Genomic DNA, 22442 nt, shown 5'->3' with positions numbered 1-22442 from the left:
GAATAAGGTCCTGCTATTTCTAGTGAGAACGCTGGTGACAACATGGTGGAGCATTTAGCATTTAGCATTTAGCAGCTACAGAGGCTGGAGAGTTCCCTCGGGAGTTGGTGGGAACCAAAATAAAGCTAAAAGGAAAGATTAATATTGGAGTTGCCATGAGGGATGCGGATGCTGCTTCCTGTCTGCTCGCTGTGTAATTAGGATGTTTGCTAACACTTTTGCCATATGTCCTTTATATGGTCACAACGCGTCCATGCTGTGTTTAAAGGGTGTGGTGTTTCCCTCAACTAATGTTTTTTTTAAGGCGTACTCAACGGCAAAAGAAACATTTGTTCAGGAACATTTTATCCTCAGAGTTGATGAGCCTAAGATCAACATTAGAAAGACACGGCGCCATAATGAGCTCTTCAGTTTTATAAGACCTCTGCAACACAGTCGTCTCATTGAAATGAGTAAAGTGTGTCGCCTCTGGCCTGAAAAAAAAAAAACAGACTAACACCTGCGATGGTTTACACCGTCTCGCTCCAGGACCCCGCCCTCCACACTGGCACCAGATTAACGGTGCATCGTCTCCGCTTTTACTGCATCGTATCTCACCAACTCAGTCTGTTTGTCCTGTCCGGAGGCTCTCCAAATAAAGGCGAAGGTATTCTGTTTGCCACTGGGATGTGGATGTCACAGGCTGTAATTTATTAGTCACGCTTGCACATCAGCAGCAGAATATTCATAACACACCCACATCAACAGCCCGCAACATCCCACAGCAACAGCACGGCACTTGGGAGACCTCTAAAAGGACATTTCATACAGCCAGTGCCACAGATAGCAGCAGATTGAGCCAATTTACAATGATCAGACTGGAGGCCCGAGTGTCAGTATGGCGTGGTCGTAAAGTAGATCCAAGCCATCTTCTCTCTCCCTAACACACACACACACACACACACACACACACACACACACACACACACAGTCCGCCGCCTACATCTGATCGGGCTCATGTGTGATCCTCCCGACACCACAGAGCCAGCACAGTTCAGCGTGGTGCTCTTCAAATCACTCTGTCAGCTCTTCACTTTAAAAAAAAAAACTGTGCTCGGAGCAGACAGTCTGAACCAAACAGCACTAAACAGACTGCAGGCTGGAGAGGCCTGAGAGTGCAGCAGGGCTGGGAAACTGTGGCCAAAGCTCAAGGAGTTAAGTCTATTAAGGCCCGGGAAGAAACGAACGAGGACGACAGGTAAGGAAACGTAGCCAGAGGCATTCAGAAAGAGTTTGTAAAAAAATCATTAACCTTGAGGGTGAAAAATAAGACACTGAAGTTTCGTGAAATAAGAGAGCAACTGCTGCTATACTGCTGCTGCTGCTCTGCTGATGATGATGGTCACCATGATGGCGATAACCCGGGGCTTCTTAAGAGATTCATCCCATACACACACACACACACACGCGCACACACACCAGTGATCTCTTTTTTATCATCTGCCCTCCCACTCAAAGTACAGGCTCACACGAGGCGTGTGGGCTCTCGTTTGAAACTTCATATCGAAATTAAGCCCCACTCATCTCTGAGCTTTGCCTGAGGTGCAGCACACCACTACAGAGAGCGGAGTGGTGCAGAGCAGAGTCGAAGAGGAGAGCGGAGAGGGAAAACAGAAAGTTAGAGATGAAGAAGTACAGAACAAAGATACAGAGAGGTGCTGTGGGAGATTAAGATTGAGGAGGAGAGTGATGATAGAGAGAGTGGAGAGAGGATAGATGTACAATAGTTGAGAGACTTTAAATGAGCTGCTCTGAACCGCCAGAGCCAGCATGACACCGAGAAGGGCATTTATTGCATACAGATGTGATGGAGGAAAATGCAATATAATGTTCAGCCACCACTCTCGCACAGTTAATCAATGCTGTTAACCCCTCATGACGTCACACATTGGGTTGTTAAGCCTTATTTCCATCTGCCATCTTGTTTTTGAAGCCAAGTGTGACCATATGTGAACAGCAGGGTGGGGCTAATGAGGACATCCTGATTGGATTGACTGCCTGAGAACCAGAGGACACACTGTGGTAGTGATTTGCCAATCACAAGGTAGCCACGCCCTAAAGCGCAGCCTGCTCTACTGTCTATTTTAATCTAAACTGAACCATAATTTACAAAATGAACATCATGCTGTGTTGAAGAAGACTTGAAACTAGCCAATGAGACCATAATCTCATTAGGAAACTGTTTACTGAGGTAATAAATCAACTGAGAAGTAGGGTCACTTTCTCATAGGCTTCTATACAATCTGACTTTGACTTTAATCTGTTTCTAAGGAAGGACAAACAAACGTAAGTGCACCCAAGTTGGCTGAATGGCTAGTTTCTATTGATTGTCCCTTCACCTGATGTTAATGAGCATCCTTTCTTTTGCAACCAGTGGGGTCGCCCCCTGCTGGCCGTTTTAGGCACTTCTGCGTCGGCTTCACTTTCCAGACCTGGAAGACCTCTGTCGACTATTTAAAAGCCCTCTCGAGACAGGTGAAATCATTTTTATATGGTGAGAAGATGAAGATAAGTGAAAATGACCGGGGAGGGGAAAATAGATGGAGAGGCAGAATAGAGGAAGTGCGCTCTCATGATTTCGATGGGTCCACTTACCCCGACCTCCACGTGATCCGAGCCCTTGTCATCCTGCTTGTGGAGGATCTCAAAGTAGTACTGTCTGGACGAGATTAGGCTGAGGGGGGAAATAGAGAGGGCTATTGTTAGATATTTGACACTGGTGAAAAAGAAATGATTGTTTCTATAATAAGCCACTTCAGCTCTTTCCACCATAGGATCTCTGTCAGCGACCCAAACTGCAAACGTACTGACTGTTACGTTGCGGCAGGATTCAATAAGACTGCAGTGAAGGAAGGCAAACAGACTCTAAAAGCACATAATAGTCATAAATGTCAAATGTTAATGCAAGCTGAGCATAAACAGGTTAATCAGCCTGGAATATAACTTGGGGCTGCAGGCAGAGATGGCAGAAGAGACAGCAGCGAGCCACATTATCAGACTTTGGTCCTGAATAAAACACTCCTTCAGAGACCGTGAGGAGGAAAATCAATGCTCCCCATAAATCAACATTTTACACTTATACAGGCTCCAGTATTTCTCCCAGACTCCTGGGTTAGAGCGAGAGAGAAAGGTCTGCATGTTATCCCCCTGCACTGACGAAACGCACACTCCACGCTGCAACGCTTTATTCTTATCAAAAACACATCTGAGATAATAGGCCAGCATCTGCTGCTGAATGAGAGGCACTGCTCCACACATCATTAGCTCTCAAAACACACACACACGCACACACACACACACACACACACACACTGTTAGGCAGTGAATAAAACCATGTATTTGCATGTTGTATGGATAGCGCACGTCTACAGCGGGTTAGTTGATGGTTTGTTTAAGCGCGTGTCTTAAATCAAAGAGAAATGAAAGCTTTACTTATGAGGATGAAACAGTAAAGAATGTTTGGAAGCCTAATTCCTGTAAACAAGAAGATGCTGATGCTGTTTGCCGCAGCCTGGTAATTTGGGAAACATTTGCTACTCTGGACTATTTAGCTCCTCCATATTCATGTGCTCTGATTCACCAAGATATGTAACGGCTTGCTCGTTCTCTCTCTTCATTTTCTTGCCTTTGTTTTTTCCGATTTTCTGCGCCTCTTTCTTTCCTCTCTCACTGTGACGGCTCCCTTTCTCTCTCCTGTCTCCTGTTTGTTTCCTGAAACAAACACAAGCTCATCGTCTTTGATGAAGGCAGTGTTCTGTATTGAAAATAGCCTCGCAAAAACAGGAGATAACATGAAAAACACAGACAAGAGAGCAAACAGAACCAAGGTTGTTTTTTTTCTTTTGCAGGATGTTATCCTTGTTCTAGAGAGGATGTGCATGTGTACGAGTTTTAAAATCGATTCATCTTTTAGTCTAAACAATGAAAAATAAGAGATGCAAATTAAACAATTTTCCAGAGCCCGAGGTCCAAAACCTGAAGAGAAAACACAAAAATATCATCTCCTTTGTGAGGAAACCTGAATGGTTATTTAAATTCAGGGTTCCTTCACCTTTTTCATAGACAAATTGAAGCTTTTTCGGACATGCGATGGTATTTTGGTGTTAAAATCTGCATGTTTATCATAAATTCATTGGTGGTATTTAAAGGGTGGCCCCCTAAAACTCAGTGATTTGAATCATCAGTCAAGAAGACCCCGAGTCAACTCGCATTTTATCAGTAGAGTCATCGCACTTTTTTAATTAGCTGTGTCAATGCACACAGAGCAAAAAATGTGAAATTTGCAAGTTACAGGTTGTAATGATGGTTTGTTGTATCCTAGATGAACCCGTCCTTTTCCCTGCGGATTGCCAAAACAGTAGTCTTAGTTTCTGAGCTCAATACATATATTGTTTCACAATTTCAAACTTGTCTGACTAATTTATAACTCTCACAACTCAGCCAAACTTGAAAAAAATCAACTTTTCCATTTGTATAGGCTTCTTCTCCGAGGCTTTTTCCAACAGAGCAGGGCTCCATGATCTCACTACAAAATCAAACTGCTTAAAAATGAATTATGACTCCACTCTTTAAATACTTACTTACTTAATTACTACCTGTTTTAAGTGGGATTAGCCCAGACTTGCTCAATGATTTTTTCTGATGTTGTTTGTTGACGATGCCAGAAATTAGTTCGGAAAAGTTGAAATTGTGAAATAATATGTTGAGCTGAGGAGCTAAGATTAATATTTTGTCTGAAAACAGGAGAGCAAGATGACATCAATAGTATTCAACCAACCAATAAATTACAAGATGAAACTTTCCTGAGCTCAAAGACAAACAGGCTCAAAGGCTTTAAAACAGAGAGAAAACCTTGAAGTGTTCACAACACAAATATCTACTTCTGATATAAAACCACTGGATGAATCACAGTGAATAAAAAGTATGAGAAATTAGCTAATATAACATCTTTCATTTCATTTTCTTTATATGTCTGGCATAAATATTAACACTTTCACATAATTGAATTAATAATTTTCAAGGAAATTAAAAATATCTGTCTCGGGAAAAAATATCCAGTAAAAGTTTCTTAACAAGTTTGTTTTTCAGCTCCAAAGCTGCATTTAGCGTGAACCTGTAGCAACCAAACAACTTCTAGATGTGATGACACTTATTAAAACTCCACAGAATCTAAATATGGTTGCAACAAAGTGAAAACTAGTTTTTGAAAATGAAAGAGTCTTCTTTCATCACACAGAAAGGCCCCAACCCAGCAGGGTTTTTCAAACACAGGATCTTCTTGCTTTAAGGCGGCGGTGTTAACCACCGCACCGCACCGCACCGCACATACAAAGAATAACAAAGTTGATGAAATTTAGCTCTGAGGGCCAAACTTCAAAAAATCCTACTTTGTACTACAAAAGTTTTGAAGAACAACTTTAGGATTTTCTCATGAATTAAAATTTCAAGCAGTTTCATTGTAAATTCAAGCATTTTCAAGGATTTCCAGCACTTTTTCCAGTAATTTTTCATCAATTCACTCAATACTTAATGGACTAACTCTCTCAACACTACCAGACATAACAGCCTATGTATAGATTACCGATTTTAAGTTGTACTGTCACAGTATTTTGCAGTGTGTGTGTGTGTGTGTGTGTGTGTGTTTGTTTCTGCCGCGTTTGACCCGAGTTGAGAGTGAAGGACAAAGGCTGAAGGTGGGACGATCACGTGTTGCCCTGTGCACGAGCGCGGCCGCATCATCCGGCTGCCCAGCGTTCTGTAACCAATAAATCATTGCAGGTGCGGGAGAGCGGTGACAGTGCGCTAAGGTCGCTCTCTCATGAATAGGGAACACCTCTCTGTGCAGCTGCTGAAACGGCACTCAGCGAACTAAAGTGCCACTTTCAGTTCTTGGCAGCCTGCTCGCCCCTTCTGTATGATTCAAACACAGCAAAGGAAGTAATAATATCTTTTTTGGAATTCGTCTTAGACAAAACAGATTTATAAAGAGTCATTACATCAGATTAAATTGGATGAGATTTTAATTAATGTGATGAATACGTGGGGAAATCGGGTAATCAGAATCAGAATTATCTCTGACGAGGGGATAACTGACACTTTGTCTTGTAATATAAAGTGTGAATGACATAAAAATATCAGGCAAAACACGAGTGGTCTGCAAAAACAGGCATTTATTAGACTGTATCGCATCTTTCTTTGACCATCATGAACTCAAAGTGATATGTTTTTTATTGGTCTTTGTGGTTCACTGACTTCGCTTCCCCTGAGCGGACGACTGGAGATGGGTTTTAGGATATATTAGTACATTTCCTGACCCTTTATTAGATTGTCTATTTCAGCCCATAATCCAGCTCCATCTGTGGAATAATCTAATGTCAGAGCTGACAGGATGCAGTCTGCCGCCACAGCGTTTCAGAGTGAGGCTGAAACACAAAGCACAGACGAGGAGGAAGGACTACAATATAACATAGCACAACCACCCCCAAGCCTCCAAAGATCTGGGGAGCCTTTATTGAACATATTAAGAGGCAGAAGTGTCAAACTGGGAACTAATGGTACCAGACTGTTGCACTGTGCCTCGATCTGCCAGAATTTCAGTTTTTCTTTTTCTTCCTTGTCTTGCACCTTCCTTGACCTCAGGTAATCATCTCTGTGCTACACTCTATTGCATCTACTTCACAAAATTCACGTGTAAGAATAAAACAAATCAGAACGAATACACACAGAAAACTCTCAACTTACTCATCGTCTGTCTAAATTTGAGAATCATTCTCTCTAGCCACTCTCAGAAATTCAAAAACCCAACACGCTCAAGAGCTTGAACTTCAGCAGCAGCAGCTCAGCCAATACAAAGATTGGCTACAAAGCCACAGATAACAGGCCAATCAACTAGTACTGAGCAGGATCCAGACAAACAAAAGGATCATACCACACTGAGAAATAGAGACGGATAAATAGATGGAGAAAGCGGGGACATGAAGTCCTATTCACATTATTATTCTCTTTGTGATTCGAAGTGATTTTGTGTGCCGATTCAGTAGCTTTTTCATTTCGGCTTGATGTAAATTCAGTCCCACTGCGTAGGTGAGACATGTATCGAGTCCTGCGAGAGTCAGCGCCTGCAGCCTGCAGTTATCTGCTGAAAGTTATTTCCTCTTTTAAGCTTTGAATCATTTTCTGTCGTGTCTCGTTTTTGTTTTCAATTTGGGTGCGAAGACAGACACTCAGAAAATGAATCAGGATGGCTCCAAATAAAGAAATGATGAGAAACAAATGAGAAAGATGATAAACTTTTTTCAAGCTCTCCGCTTTGTTAAAAAAAAGAAAAGTATTATATTAAACTGAGAGTCTGCAGAAATAAGAGAGGGAGACAAACAAAGGTGCACAAAGTAGGAGGGATGGAGGTGTTTTGCTTTACTTGGATGAGTCTGTCAGTGTGTGTGTGTGTGTGTGTGTGCACACTCTGGTCACACCAGTCCTCGTGATGGATGATGAGGCCGGGCTCCGGTTGAAAGAGATGAAGAGACAGAGGGACAGGCGGAAAGAAAGATGAAGGAGGAGCGATAAATAGCAAATGAACAGCAGAAACAGAGAGGGAATTATAAATGCTTTTCTGTGTCTTGAAAGGAAAAATACATTACAGTGAATATCAGTGGGACGTGATTTCATACAGAACGCCATGCCAGACGAGAAGAGAAGAAAAAAAAAAACATAAAAGAACAAGTGAAGGGCAAATGAGAGATGGGAAGAGGAAAGAATAGCTATTAGCGTGCGACTCAGAGGATGAGCAGAGGACACAAAACAAGAGTCTAATTGCCTGACTAATTGGAGTCTTTGTTTCCAGTTTCCCTTCATTGGGCCGAAAGGATAGAGACAGACAAAAGGAGCTCGACTGGGGCTGGATAACACAAGATGGGACTGTTGGACCAAAATATTCAGAGTATCATCCCAGCCGGATCCCGAGTATGAAATATTCATTCGGTGTGAACATATAGAGCGTTTGCTTTATTCCTGCTGAGAGACAAACTCCTTTCAGAAGCGCCTCAAAGAAAACTGTTTGTCCGAAGAAATATACAAGAGCCCGAAGACCGACAGACAGCCTGACACACACACACACACACACACACACACACACACACACACACACACACACACACACACACACACCCTCTGTCTCACTAACCTGGTTTGCAGTGAGCAGAGCTGAGGTGAAATGAAGACACTACCCCTGATTGCTCTCACTCATCCCTCATCTCACCTAACTTTCCCGCCAGCTACAGAAACCTCCTCATTTTCCAGCATCTCCTCTCTTTTTTCCAACTACTCATTAATGCTATCTGACTCTCTCTCTCTCTCACTCTCGCTCTGAGTCCCCCCTCTCCAACACCCACAGGTGGCCCTTAAATAAAATAAAAAAATAAAACAAGAGACCGTGCTCGGCGAATGCTCCCCTCTCAACTACATTAATGATACCAGTGTTTAGAGCTGCCCCAAGGAGACGCGCAAACTTCACTCCTCTCCCCTCGCGCTCTCTCTCCGCACTCCACTCCGTTTCTCATGCGTTCCTCTAATCCATCAGAGAGCTATCACGCTGCTCTTCCCTGCAGCCTCAATAAATCCTCTTTCTTCCATCCCCTCTCTTCGCCTCGACCCCCTCCGCTCTCCCTTCATCCCCTCCGTCTCCTCTTCCCTCTCTCCTCCTGTATCTTGTCCTTCGCTTCCCTCACGACGTCTCTCCTCTCCTCTATCTGCCGCGTCCAATTCCCCCGTATGTATTTATCTAATATGGCGTTATGGCATTACTATCTTCAACGCTTTTAGTCTTCTCTTCGCCTCCACTTCGCCCCATTCTCGCTTTGATTTCGTATTAACACTCCTTCTCATTCTCCTACCGGCCTGAATGCGTGGACATGGGAAGAAAGAATTTATAGTATCTCACAATGCCTTTTCTCCCGGGTTGTGCTACGCTGAAGGGCAGAGAAACATATGCTGCTTTCATCACAGAAAAGTATAATTGTTACATAACGTCAAGTACAAGCTGAGAATTTATCTCCAGGAGGAATGTAGGAGTTGCACAACTGTACATGAGAATTACGGGACAAGGCTAGCGACATTTTCCTTTCAACGAATCCAATGATCCAACTGACAAGTATTGTCTGTGTATCCTTGAGCGCAGATACTCAACGTCAAGCCCATTTATCACTATGTTGACATAATTCATTAGCATGTTGAAGGACAAGCGTGGTTAAAGCCGTTTCAAAGCAGCACACATGAAGGCGGGGCGCAAAAGGCGCGATAATCGTTTAAATACGGGGATAACAGCCCACAGTCTCTCCTGGAAGGCATTTATAGTGTTGCACACTGAAAGTGACAGGAACAGCGGTACGTTATAAGAAGAGAGCTCGAGACAGAAGTTGAATCCCTGCTTACTTTCTCACCCACGCACACCTGGCCAGCCAAAAAGACGGGGTGAATGTCGGGTTGTCGGTTTCAGGAAGTTAGACAAAATCTGGAGTGTTGCACGGCGGTGTGGGTGTGTTTATCTAAAATACTATACTCTATTGTATTAAAACACATTTCAGGTATAGAAAAAAGCACAAGTATACTTTTTGTGCTTAATGTATATGTACTTTAAAATCATTAAGTTCAAGTTCAATGTACTAAAAATAAATGTATATAATTCAAAAATACTTCAAGTGATATGTGAAGTATATTAGTGTTAACTAATCATACAAAGTCAATACAAAGTATACTTGAAGTTGCTCCACTTGAGCACATAAAAATTGTGCTTTTCTACAATTTAATTACAACTAAAATATACTTAATAGAAAATTAGTTGTTCCAAAAGAGCAAACGTAAGTTAGCTAATCATTAGCATTCTTGAAGTGCACTGACGATAAGTCTGGCGACAAGTATACACAAGTATGTTCAGATTGCATGTACTGTTTTTCAAGGGTTTCCTTTGACTCGACCGTTCAGCTGGAGAGCAACAGCGACCGACAAACCCTGCAAAATGTGCCTTTAAAGCGATGTGTTGAAAATAAGAAAGGATCATCTTTTGACTCCGATCAATTGCTTTCTGTGTGCATGCTGACGTGCCGATGACTCGTCCGCACCAAACTACTGATCTCTTCTCCCGACATCTCGATGCGTCCTGAATATTCACCGAGTCACTCTCCAAACAGCTTACACACCCGTTCCCCAGCTCCTCTGAATTTGATTTCTGTGTTTCCTCAGACTGAGCTGACCAATCCGTCTTCGTTACTGTCTCTAATCGCGTTTGGCCAGAGGCAGCTCGGTGCTACCGTTTGGTCGTAGTCATGCGTTACTGCCAATAAGATGTCCTCCACCGTGGTCTTTTCACAGCTCAAGAGATGCGCATCAGCACCCCACGAGACACTCTGATTAAACTTAAGCCACTACACACACTGAAACATGGATTTGTGTCTCAGCGGGCGGCCATCACTCATAGGAACAGATGGTGGAGTGAAGGCCTGCGGGAGGAAAGTGGGACAGAGAAGTCATTGCAGCTCGCTGGCAAACAGCTTCATTTTAATTCAGCCGCTACAGTCTATCAGCCAATTACCATGAGCGGGGAGAGAGGTTTGCATTAAGCTTGGTATTCACAGTCAAACACAATCAGGTAATGTGTGCACACAAACATGGACACAGACATTCATTCACATATAAGTGAATGCATACATATAATGACACAGGTGCTCGCTGCAGAGCAGGTGCAACACTTAGCTCGTCTCCAGCGCTCAATCAGTATTCCTACGATGCCATGAGCCCAAGTACTACACTTTCCTCTCTCTCAATGCTTGAGTCTCCCGCATCAGCTAATAGCCAGCAGTGCTTAAATGATTCAATTATAGATACTGAGAGATCCCATAGTGAAATAACTGGTCATTCTCCACTAGGTTCCCCCTCATTGTTGCCTGGGAAAGGCACAGTTAACTCTTTCCTTCCAACTATTATCGGTCTTTGGGGCTTTTTTCTGGTAAGTCATGTGTATAGAAAACAAATGGGAGTGTGATAAAAAGCAACGGGAATGAGAAGGAAGAAGAGGAGAAGTTATGAGAAGAGTGAAAGGCCTGAACACTCACAGAGAAAAAGGATGAACACACATCAACGCCCACGTGTCTGTGGAGGATTGGGGCGTAAATGTCACTTCCAGCAGTTTTGTGATGTGAAAGCTGCTCCTTCAAAATGCCAGCTGTGGCTCCCCAGATAACCTTGGGATCCTCTTCTCGCCTTTCTTGCCTCACCACGCCACTGCCAAAGGTCAGCAGCAGCCATTTTTAATTTCAGTCATTACATCCGAAGAGGGGGAAAACATCCAGACAGACCAGACGTATGGAAACCCATCCACACAAACACAGATATCATTTGATTGACTTTCGCTTCTCGCCTCAGATTCAGCCGGCGCTCATTAGTTTGCAGAAATCTTTCAAACAATATTCCCTCTAATCTTCCAACTCGCTGTCAATCACGTCCCCGGTCTGAGCTGCTCAAAGGCTTCAGAAATAGTTGACGTCAGGCACGGCGTCAGACCAGCTCAGTATGCTACTCAGCACAGTTTAGTTTAGAGAATTTTAGCGAATGTCAATCTCCCCGGTGTTGTCTCTACAGCCCGAGGCTCTGGTAGCTGTGTCAGAGAGCAGAGGCGGCGTTGACGAGGTTATCTGGGTTTCTCATCTGACTACTCCACTGTCACTCATCAAGCTGCTGTGACAGCACCTAGCAGGCACAGCCAGACTATCACTTCACAGGTAAGCGCCCGGCTGGAGACAAAGAGTCAGACAGTCCAAAAAAAAAAGAGGGGACGTTTTCCGAGCTGAGGATCCAGCGGCATCAAAAAGAAGCAGCTTTTTTTAGTACGTTTTACTTTGATTCACTGCAGTGTGAGTGTGAAAAGGCATGATGCCGGTCAGAAGTTTGTGCAACTTGTTGTACCCTGTTAAGTAGGGCAGCAACTGAACAATATTTACTGACATGTCTGCTATTATTTCCTTAAATTGATCATGTATGCCATCCATTCCCAAACTTAACCCAAAGTTATGGTAATTTTAAACTTAATTACAACATTGAAAATACCTCTCACGGCCCACCTGCAGTTCCTTCACAGTAGGATGACCCCCAGCTTGATCTGTCCCCGGAAATGTCCCTTTTTTAACTGTCCGCAACGTGAAACAATATTTCAATAGCAGGAAAGAGCAGACGTCAGAGCCTGTGATTGATGTCTCAAAGACAACAGAGGGCTGCTCGCTGTAGCAGCTTCACATCACTATCTTTCCTCTTCTACTGCTTGCTCACGCTAGTTTTAGAGAAAACCTGTCCCAGACGCTAGCGAGTGTTAAGTGATTCTGCATCACCACAACATCTTTTCAAGCCAGGTAGAGTGGAGAGGAAGGAGAGGAGGAAAAACTGATTCAAGAGAAAAGCAGGCTTAATGAAAAGAGGAGGAAAGGTGCACATGTGATTGCAGAGCCCGCTAATTTATCTTTCCAAACATTTTTTGTTTGTGGATAAAAATCTAAAATTGAGGCGAGCAATCTGTCAGAGCAAGTATTTAATTTAATGGCTGAGAAGAGAGTGAAAAGGCAGAAAAAACAGCTGGTTAGTCAAGTACTTTATACTCAATTATACGAGGCAGCTTCAGTTTATTTAGTGGTCAAAATAAACAGAAGCGGAGTTATCCCCTTTTTTATTCCATGATGAACAACATTGGATATTCTACTTATATATTGATCACTGGACTGGAAGTACTGTATCCCTGATTTTCATTTCAGATATCTGGTCACCTAACGTTACGGCCCACGGGTGGCCTGCCGCCCACACTATGGGAGTCACTGGTGTCGGCAATAAAATTATACAGACTATAGAACTTGTGAATAATCGCAGCCAATTATTTTGTTACTGTTTCAAGTCATGCCACTTTTTAGAGCTTGGTTGATTTTTAACTATATCTTTCCTTGAGGGATTTTAGTCATCAGGCTGCACCCTCCTCCCCTCCACTGAAGGAATCCTAACCTAGAAATAAAAACGCCAGTGGTGGTTGTTTGACAATGAAGACAACAATTCCCACGACCTCATGTTTCACAGAGTCATCTAACTCTGTCTTCTGACTCGTGTTTTGATTGAGAGACCCCACCAGCTACAGAGAAATCAGTGTTTTAGACGACTTTAGCACACATTGTTGAGCAGCAGCAGCAACAGACACCCCCCCCACACACACACACACCCCCACCGGGTCCCCAGCTGGCCACTATTTTTCAACCAGCTGGACATTGTATGCACTAGTGGAAAACACTGCAATGGCCCATTACAACTTCCCGGAGTCCCAGATCGCTTTTTCGAATCGCAGTTCTTGTGATATAAACAGAAAAACAGACATTGATAAAAAAGTTGAATTCGTTCAACTAACAATTGTCACTAATCCCTCATTGTTTTTACCCTTTTCTTTAATACAAAATACACATAAAAATGGGCCAAACACAAACAAGTCAAGGAGCATAAAACTGTTGTTTGGATGGATCTTACTACGCATCATTAAATGATATGCTTCATACATAAATCCAAACTTGGATCCATTTCAGTGCCGCAGAGAAAGGAAGAAGGTTTTTTTTGTGAGAGCAGTAAAAAGGAAGCTAACAGAAGCGTGACAGACTGAGTCAACAAGAGGGACGAGTACTCTCCATCCTCAAGTTTTATTCAGCAAACTTCAGATGTAGAACTCGGCCAAAACTATTTCACACACACACACACACACACTGTGAGTCATTACCTCCAGGTGGCCGCGGCCAGGTGGTGTGGATGGCCAACCGATCTCCCAAACAGGTGTGCTGATCCAACTTTCCTGTCCATCCCATCTATTTATATTGCCACCCAGGACAGGCTTTCACACACCGCACAGCAACAGGAAGGCCCCACCCAACCGGTGGCGATTTCCATCAGCGTTTTGCTTCACGCTGTTTGCACCTCTTCCTCTTTTTACAGCTTCAAATTCACTCCCCACATGTAATTGTCATTATAGGCAATAGACAGAGTGAGATGGAGAGAGAAGACCATAAAAAGAGAGTGAGAGTCGGGGAGAGAGAGAGTGAGGGGCTGATGGGAAAAATGGTGCTTTAGATGAGGGTGGGACACCTGAAAGCTCCGGTTGCAGTCATCCATGATGCAGAGTAACCACAGAGGGACTGCCAACCGGAGGGTACGTCGATTATATATATATGTGTGTAGCTATGAGTGTGTGTGGGTGTGTGTGTGTCTCTGTGCACGTGTGTTTGCGGCTTTCAGTAGCCTCTGATTGCATCGCGCGGAAACCTCCAAACAGGCGAGCGAAGTGTTTCGTGAACCCCTCAACAACAATATGTTTCGTTCCCTGACAACATGATTCAAGCCTGCAGCAGCCATTAGTCACTGTTCACTTCAGCTCCACTACAGCCGGCCCGTGCGGCTCCAATGAACCGAGACGTATAAATAACGGCGGTCCGAAAGCGCAAAAAGAACAACCTTGCTAAAAGTGGGAGTGTCTGCTTTGCTTCATTCTGCTCTGCCCTGTTCAATTCAAGTCGGGTTGCCCCTCTGTTTTGATTGTGTTCTGCTCCGCGCCATTCAACTCCGTCCTTTTATGCTCCACTTCTACATCGGCTCTGTCCCGTTTGGTTCTGTCCTGGGCCCCCGATATGATAATAAGCGGGGAACGGTTGCACATAAACAGTGAGAGCTGTTTTAAATTGCAGCTCTGTGGCAGAATGGAGTCTGTAAATTGGCCCAAATGAACCTGAACTTATTCTTCAAAAACAAATTGCACGAGAGGATCACGCTGCCGAGGGCTCGCCTGATGTGCGACGGCTAATTTTCACAGTTGGTTTCCATCTATAAAAATTGAGTATAATATTCTCGAAACCTAATTCACTGTGTGTAATTATTTCTTTATTTGCCAGGTGATAAAATCTATGTAATGACTGATTATTATTGCCGTCCGGCTTATTTGCTTATTTCAGTTTCATCCCATCAAATTTGAAGAATACATTTTTATGAATACGGGGTTATTAATCCTGCCACGCGCGCAATTTACCACGCTCGGGAGCACATCAGCTGTGCCGTAAACAGGTCGAGTGTAATGGTGCGTGAGGGATTCATGTCGCGCGGTGCGGCACGAGGGCACATGTGGATGATGACAGATAAACAGTCTCTGCTGCGGGGATGTTCTCAATAAAGTCATCGGATTGTAGAAATTTGAAACGGTGCGGTATTTAATGAACACACGCACGTTCGTATAAATGTGAATGTGCTCGCCCATGCACGGGAACATCAAACTAGATTTTGGGTTTATTATCTCAAGCGAGACTTTCACGCCGTCTTTGACACACTTCCCCTAAAGCTTCTGATGGAGTCAAATAAAAACAGATTTGACTTTGGTCATTAGCCCCTTCCACCCGCCAAACTCTACCTTTTTATCTCTGGTAGGTGACATTTCATCATCCGACAGTGGGATCATGAATCACTTCACACATCAGGGTATCAAAACATTAAAAGATTTTCAGAGGAAGTTGCCGAGCAGCAACTTGTGGGTGAGTATGTGTGTGTGAAGTGATGGATATCACTGTTGTATCGGAGCTCAGCTGGTTGGAGGGCACACGGAGAAGAACAAAGCTGTCCTCGAGTGGAATATTTTATTTCATGACAGCCCGCTGACATTCCTACATACGTGAAGCCATGCACACACACCAAAACACACGGTAACAGGTCACAGAACATGCGACGTCACGCCCTAAATGTCTTTGTTGAACACGCTTTTTAATGTACCTGCCGTATTCTACCTGCACGCCTCGGTACTCTGTTGTTGTCTTGTTATTGTCAGAGAACGCTAGACGCTTGTCAGACAGGAAGAGAAAAGAGACAAACTTTTCAGCTGCCTCCTCCTCCTCCTCCTCCTCCTCCTCTCTTTTCTTCTTTGACGTTATCTTGTCACCCCTCTGCGCTCTCTTGTAGTCTGGAGTGCCTGCTGTGCTAACCAGGCCCGGTTAATCCTACGCACAGACGAACACAAACACTCGCCAACAGGTCCTGGCCTGCGTTCAGCCCCGCATGGCATTAATGAATGTTCATTCATTATATAAAATGTTTGTGGTGTGTGTGTGTGTGTGTGTGTGTGTGTGTGGGTGTCATAGTGTGCCTTTACAAAGGAAGGCAGAATGTAAAGCAGATGCATGGTTTTAATGAGCATTAAAGATTTTCTCGTGGTTTTACGCATCTTAATAACCCTTCTCAGAATGATTCATTAAGAGTTATGATGAGGCCTCGGAGTGATGCAGTGAGTCAGAGTAAATGAACGGCAAATTCAAATTAATCGTGTAATAAAAACTGAATGCAGTGCGTCATGAGACACGCATCTGCTGAACGTGCTCCACCTTTGTTTTTCAAAGTTTGGTCCCTCTACATGATACTGACACTGATGTAACACGACTACATGCACGATTGTCTCGCACGTGACAAGGCTGAGTATCAGTAGTCTGGATTTTTAATGTCCCAGGAGTGCACTTTTCTAATCTTTCTAAAAAAAAAACAGCTCTGAGTTAAACTCCAAAAGCTTTAATGCCTCATTTGATGCAATTACTTCTATTTTGCATGATACTGTGGAGTTGTGAGGATAAGTGTATTAAAAAAAAAAAAAAAACAACCTGCAGGACACATTACACAAATGGTCTGTGGGACGCGAAACGATCAGTGCCTGTGATCTGTGTGTGTGTGTGTGTGTGTGTGCTGTTTAACAGTAAAATGTACTAAAACTGATATCAGACAGTATTTTAGTTGATAGATGAGAAATGAAATCACTCTGATCTTCCACAGATTTAGCTTTAATCGTAAGCTGAGTCGGGATCACGAAGTCATTAGTGCCACTGAGACTTTATCTGATCATCAGCTGATTTCTCGTGCGCACACCTACACTCACTGCCACCAAACAAAGAGGTTTGTTTTTTCTTTTGCTCCACTCAGCTATTAATACTGCTGCTGCTGTCAACACTGCACTGCGACCTGATTCATGAAGAATTCAACTAGTAAACATTATTACTATTTCTTTGATACATCAGCATATGTGCCGTCCTTGAGACCTCAGAAATAGGGTTTCGATTTCGAACCAGAGTGGTGGTCTGGGGGGGAAATAATAAATAATAATAATTACTAAACTGCAACAGCATTTTTACATGAAATGATTGTAATTGTACTTTTAATTCTCGTAAAACATGCAGGATAATTCGCCCCCCTGGCGTGAACTTATATAAATCTCTGGCATAAAGTAACATTAATTGCTTTTAGTTTATCTTTGGCTCCTGCTCCTTCAGAGAGTCTGTGCACAGCATCCTCCATTTTTGCCAGCATCTTGATACTGATATCAGTGATGGACAGAAAAATTGACGTGTCAGATAATACAAAATGCATGACCCTTTCCTTCAAAACTTTATCTCAGAAAAGGGAATTTTACAGTCCAGCATGTCTGAATTTTGCTCTGATTTGAGTTTTGCTTCCTCCTTCAATTTCTCTTTGCTTTTCCCCCTCGTCGAGAGAGACGAGCAACACAACAGTTCTCTCTGTATCTTGTATGGTGACTCCAGTCACACATGGGGGTCTTGCTTCTGCCCTGCTGATATGAGACGGCTTTCTGATTGATACATATTGATATTATATTCTGATACTTATCACTTAGAATGAAAGATATGTTCCTACTTCTTGCTTCAGGACCCATCATTGTAACTTATGCAGCAATGTGGGCTGGTCATCCCTCAAACTGTGTGGGCTACAACACTGGTACATCTTAATGTATAACAGTATCTTATCTAAGGCAGATTTCCTTATTTACTTAAGCCAGAAGTTTTTTTTTATTTTTGCAAAGCAGTCACGATCTTAGGTCGCACAGATGGCCTCAGTTTAAAGAGCCGGATCAGAGGTCGGCAAAACAAGCCTGTTCTACTTTGGCCCTTGGTCCTCGGATGACCTGCAGGCCGAGCTCAAACTTTCAGACTTTTGTCTCTTTAAAATAACTTTAAGTCAGAATAATGGACGTGGGGACGGCTAGCTGCGGCTGCTTCACACGTGCCACAGTAATGTTGCCTTGTTGTCGCTTTAACATGAAATGCATTTTGTAGTATTTATCATTGCTGCTGTGATTTGATGTGTTATGTGTAGTTGCTGTATCTGACCTTGTTTTTAATATTAGCATGTTAATATAACCGAGCCCTAGAAGGCTGCTTCGACCGGTTTTCTTCTTAGTAAATCATGATATGACTCATATTACCACCGTATCCATGATGCTCAGCTGTCAGGCACAAGTGTAAATAACTAAACACAGTTTCTCATTTTCCTCTATTGTTTGCATTCATCAACCATTTTGTACCAGAAATTGCTAAAATATTCTGAACCGTTGCAACAAACACCACTGGCAGCGTGTGTGTGTGTGTGTGAATAATTTAAGGAAGCACTCCACAGCTTCACCCAATCAGGCCAAACAAATGAGGGAAGCCCAGAGGAATAAAAGCATCGTTTCTCAGGATCTCCTCTCTCGCTGTATAATCATATCAACTTAACAATGACTTTAGAGGCAAACTGCAGATCAGTGCGCACACTAAAGGGTGCTTTTATGCGAGCGGCTCCCAGCAATTAGGGAGAGAGATGTGTTGAATCTGAGAGGAGCTGATTAGGTTAATACATTCTCATCTTACATTGAGAGAAAGAGGCCTTTCAACTACAAAGATCCTCCACACTCTGACACCCGATGAGAGCACTCACAAACGTATGTGAAAGCACAGATGAGACACATCACCTGCTGTCCGGCGTCCAAGTGAACAAATATTCTGCCGTAATTATTTTATAAAAGAGGCACGAATGATCTCTGCGCAGAGCATTATGGGTACAGACAGCTACTTAACGGGCAGAGAGATCCTTAAGCGATAACAGCCACAAGACGGGTCCACAGAGAAGCTCCAGTGGTGGTTGTGTATTTGTCGAGCTCGCTTCAAGATGTGAGCAGGGCTTCCTCCTGCTCTCTGCAAGCGGCTCGAGAGTGGAATAACTGTGCCGGTTAAAGAAACGTGTGTGGTTGTCACAGGTACTTACTGCACAGACTTGGAGGACTGGGACCTGAACTTGCTGAACTCGCCTGGAGCGGTCCACTCTGTACCCAGCTGCAACACACAAGACAGGAGGCACAGATCAGAGGGAGCCAGTGGGAGAGGAAGAGAGGGGGAGAGGGAGCAGCGAGAGACATGTTCAAGCACAACTGAAGAAAAAAATCCCTTTTTAGAAATCAACTTTGTGAGAAAAAGCATCGATTTTATGATTTTTAGACACTGAATATGACTAAACTGGACGGGCCCTGCCTGTAAACAAGAAGGATTGCAAAGAAATTCAGAGAGCAGATTGATTGTTTGAAAAGGAGGCGAGATCATGAGATCGTCTTTGGTTATGATAGCACAGCAAATGAAGAATAATTGGAAAAACACAATAATGTGCCCCGAAGCAACGGGGACAGTCAATCAGGAGGGCGAGCTCTGACAGGCAAATTGAGCAAACAGATGAGAGCTAATGCCTATAAATAGAAAGAAAATCGGAAACAGCCATTCCCTGCCAATACCAGCTCTAAGAAGCCGGCTCATCAGGACCCCTGGGGCCCCCATTTCAGCCGAATCAGTGCCCATTCATTTCCTCAGCAAGCCAACGCGACTAATTAGGGCCCCCGCTGCCGCTGATCCATAATGAAAGAATAAGGCTAAGATCACAGTGGGCTTGCTTTTAATTGTTTGTGCTGGCCACACTTCAGGGTTTGAAAACTGGTCAGAAAACATTGTGGGGTGTGATGCTAATGGATCACAAGAGCCTTTCAGCTTGTAAATAGCTGCTGGGTACCGCAGTGTTTCAGAGAGAGAGAGAGCGGCACAGACGGCAACGCACACCTACAAAATAATCACACGCACACACTCGTACGAAGGCAATTATATAACGGCATCTCTGAATGTATTTGCTGGCATGAGAAGAGAGCCACTACGGGAGAAGAAAAACCTCAAAAAAACAGGCAGTAATGTCCGTCCAAAATCAACCAGGCCCCTGGCAGTCTTGAAAGCCTCTGAGAGTCTCTGTGAAGCAGTTGGCTGGAGTGGACGAGGACACAATGTGTGCTACTGTGCCTTCACTGTGAAGCCCCGACAGCACGCTGCTGCCGTAGTACATTTCCACACCAACAGTTTCCTCGCGTACTCCTCCTCCGGCAACAGAAGAAGGCAGGAGACTGGTAGGAGTTAAAATCGCCGGGAGAGAATATTTAAATGAAAAAGTGAGGACGGTGGTGAGATTAAGCTCAGTCAGCTTAAACTTGATTCACATTAAAGATGAAAACTTTTCTTCGAGCCAATATACATTTCAATGTGTATTGACATTCAATTGCAGGAAAACTGCTTTGTGTTGATTTTCAATTACAGTTATTTGAAGTTGATAGAAGTTGAGTGGAGAGCGTGCTCACTTATAAATGCTGTGATGCTAATTCGGTCTGGGGTCGGCTTTCGAGATGAAATCTAACTTTTAATCAGACAGTGTTAAAGGAATACTCCACTGATTTAGCATCGCAAGTCTATAACGCTGTTTTTATTCGATATAGGATGGCCGGGTGTGCTGCACCAGCAGTGTAGCCTCTATCTGCTAGCCTCAAACAGGGATGGTGAGCAGGCTACACTGCTGGTAAGCTCACTTCTGGCATCATTTTTCTATTTTCAAGTTCGTCTTCAGTCCAAACCAACGCTGAGCCGAGAGACATCACTCGAGGCAAATGTCATACAGCTCCCTCTGGAGCCACAGAAAGCTCTGTGCACCTTTTTTATTCCCCCCTCACCTGTAAACAGACTGATTTTTTTCCGCTGAAAACTCCACTTACTGACTGTCAACTTTCAAACCACACAAGTGCAGCTGACCTATTGGTACACTAGCACGCTACCTTACATTTGGTAACCTAGCTACCCATTTTACTCGTCCGTTCCCTCAGTAGCTTCAAGTTTCAAAAAAGGTTTGGTGAAACATAAATAAAGCAAAATGTGATAATCTGCTAATCCTTTTTGGCGTATGCTTAGACAAAACAGTACACAGCCAATATATTTAATGTTCTACCTCATCAACTTCATTGATTTTTGTACATATAAATATTTATTCTGAATATTAAAGGGGCGACAAAAGACTGGAACGCTCAAAAATCACCTGTTTATAACATTTCACAGGTAAACAGGTTCATTGGTAACAGCTGATCATGTCAGTTGGGTATGAAAGGGCCACCGTCCACATGACACATGATTGTATAACCAATATTACATGGGCTCAGGAACATATCGTAAAACTGCTGCTAACAGTTCATCTGTAAATGATTGCATCCTGTTTTTATTCCACACAGCGTCAGGACGTTTTTGGTATCCGGGGTTTATAATAGTAAAACAATAACGGCTTGTTTTTCGATGCTGCTGTGCTAAAAACTGCCTTGTGATTACTGCAAAATGTTGCTTTCAGAGACCAGTCAGCTCATTAACACACCAATACTGCAAACCTGTAAATGCTGCACTCGTTAATTATCCACATCAGGCCCAACACCCCCACTGCCTCCTCTTTGTATTGTCTACGCCTCTTATTGTTATGATTGTTTGGAAAACAGTACTTGTGTTTCACTATTCTTGTGCAGTATGGAGCGTGTACTGCAACGCTTTTGTTTTTTTTCTCATAAATAAATGAAAACCGTTAACTCGTTTAACTCCTAGACTGCTTTAAGTTTTCATTATGTTTTGTTCGGCTCACCCTGATTTCTGACAGTAACAACTGCATAAAGCGGTGCAGTGGGATCTCATTTAAGCTGTCTCCCACACAAGAATTATTATTAAAATAAAATGTGTGTCGCTGCAAAGCGCTGTTGGTTTATTAAGAGCCTTCAGTGAAAGTTAAATGACTTTGACGAATCGTGGCCGAACGGAGGAGGCATCTCAGCACAACTTTAAAAATCTTCTAAAGCAGAGCGAAAAAAATCTGTGACTTAAAACTTTGCACTGAATATAAATGGGAGACTTGCAAGACAATACTGTTGCAAATGTCTCCGGTTCCTGAACTTACATGTTTGTATTCTCACTGCGAGTAAACAGTTTTCTCAGAAGGAGCTCAGATAAAAAAAAAAAAAAAAAGAGAGTGATCACACAGCAGAGGCAGCCCTGCAAAAATATTCATCTCAGCAAGCCCTGTTATCTACTGCTGACTCTCAATACAGCACAAATGTTTTATTTTAAAATAAGTGAAAAGAAATCTTTGTACAGGCAAAAAACCCACAAAAGTTTAGCTTGTTTTCAAAGCATGTGAAAATTTAGAGGAGGAATGAAAGCACG

At 43.2% G+C, this 22442-nt stretch overlaps 1 protein-coding gene across 1 annotated transcript in view; it reads right to left on the bottom strand.

The window, feature by feature from the left end:
* b4galnt4a (beta-1,4-N-acetyl-galactosaminyl transferase 4a) overlaps window positions 1-22442 on the bottom strand; it is a 136936-nt gene that overhangs the window by 22667 nt on the left and 91827 nt on the right. The window contains exons 7-8 of the mRNA XM_084363169.1: window positions 19159-19226; window positions 2635-2713 (exon numbers count right to left, since the gene is read on the bottom strand). Of these exons, the coding sequence (XP_084219295.1) occupies window positions 2635-2713; window positions 19159-19226 (147 nt within the window). The remainder of the gene's footprint in view (window positions 1-2634; window positions 2714-19158; window positions 19227-22442) is intronic.

Source organism: Pagrus pagrus (assembly GCF_965226575.1).
Source record: "Pagrus pagrus genome assembly, chromosome: 10".
Taxonomy (NCBI): domain Eukaryota; kingdom Metazoa; phylum Chordata; class Actinopteri; order Spariformes; family Sparidae; genus Pagrus; species Pagrus pagrus.
This window is presented reverse-complemented; position numbering and strand designations above follow the sequence as displayed.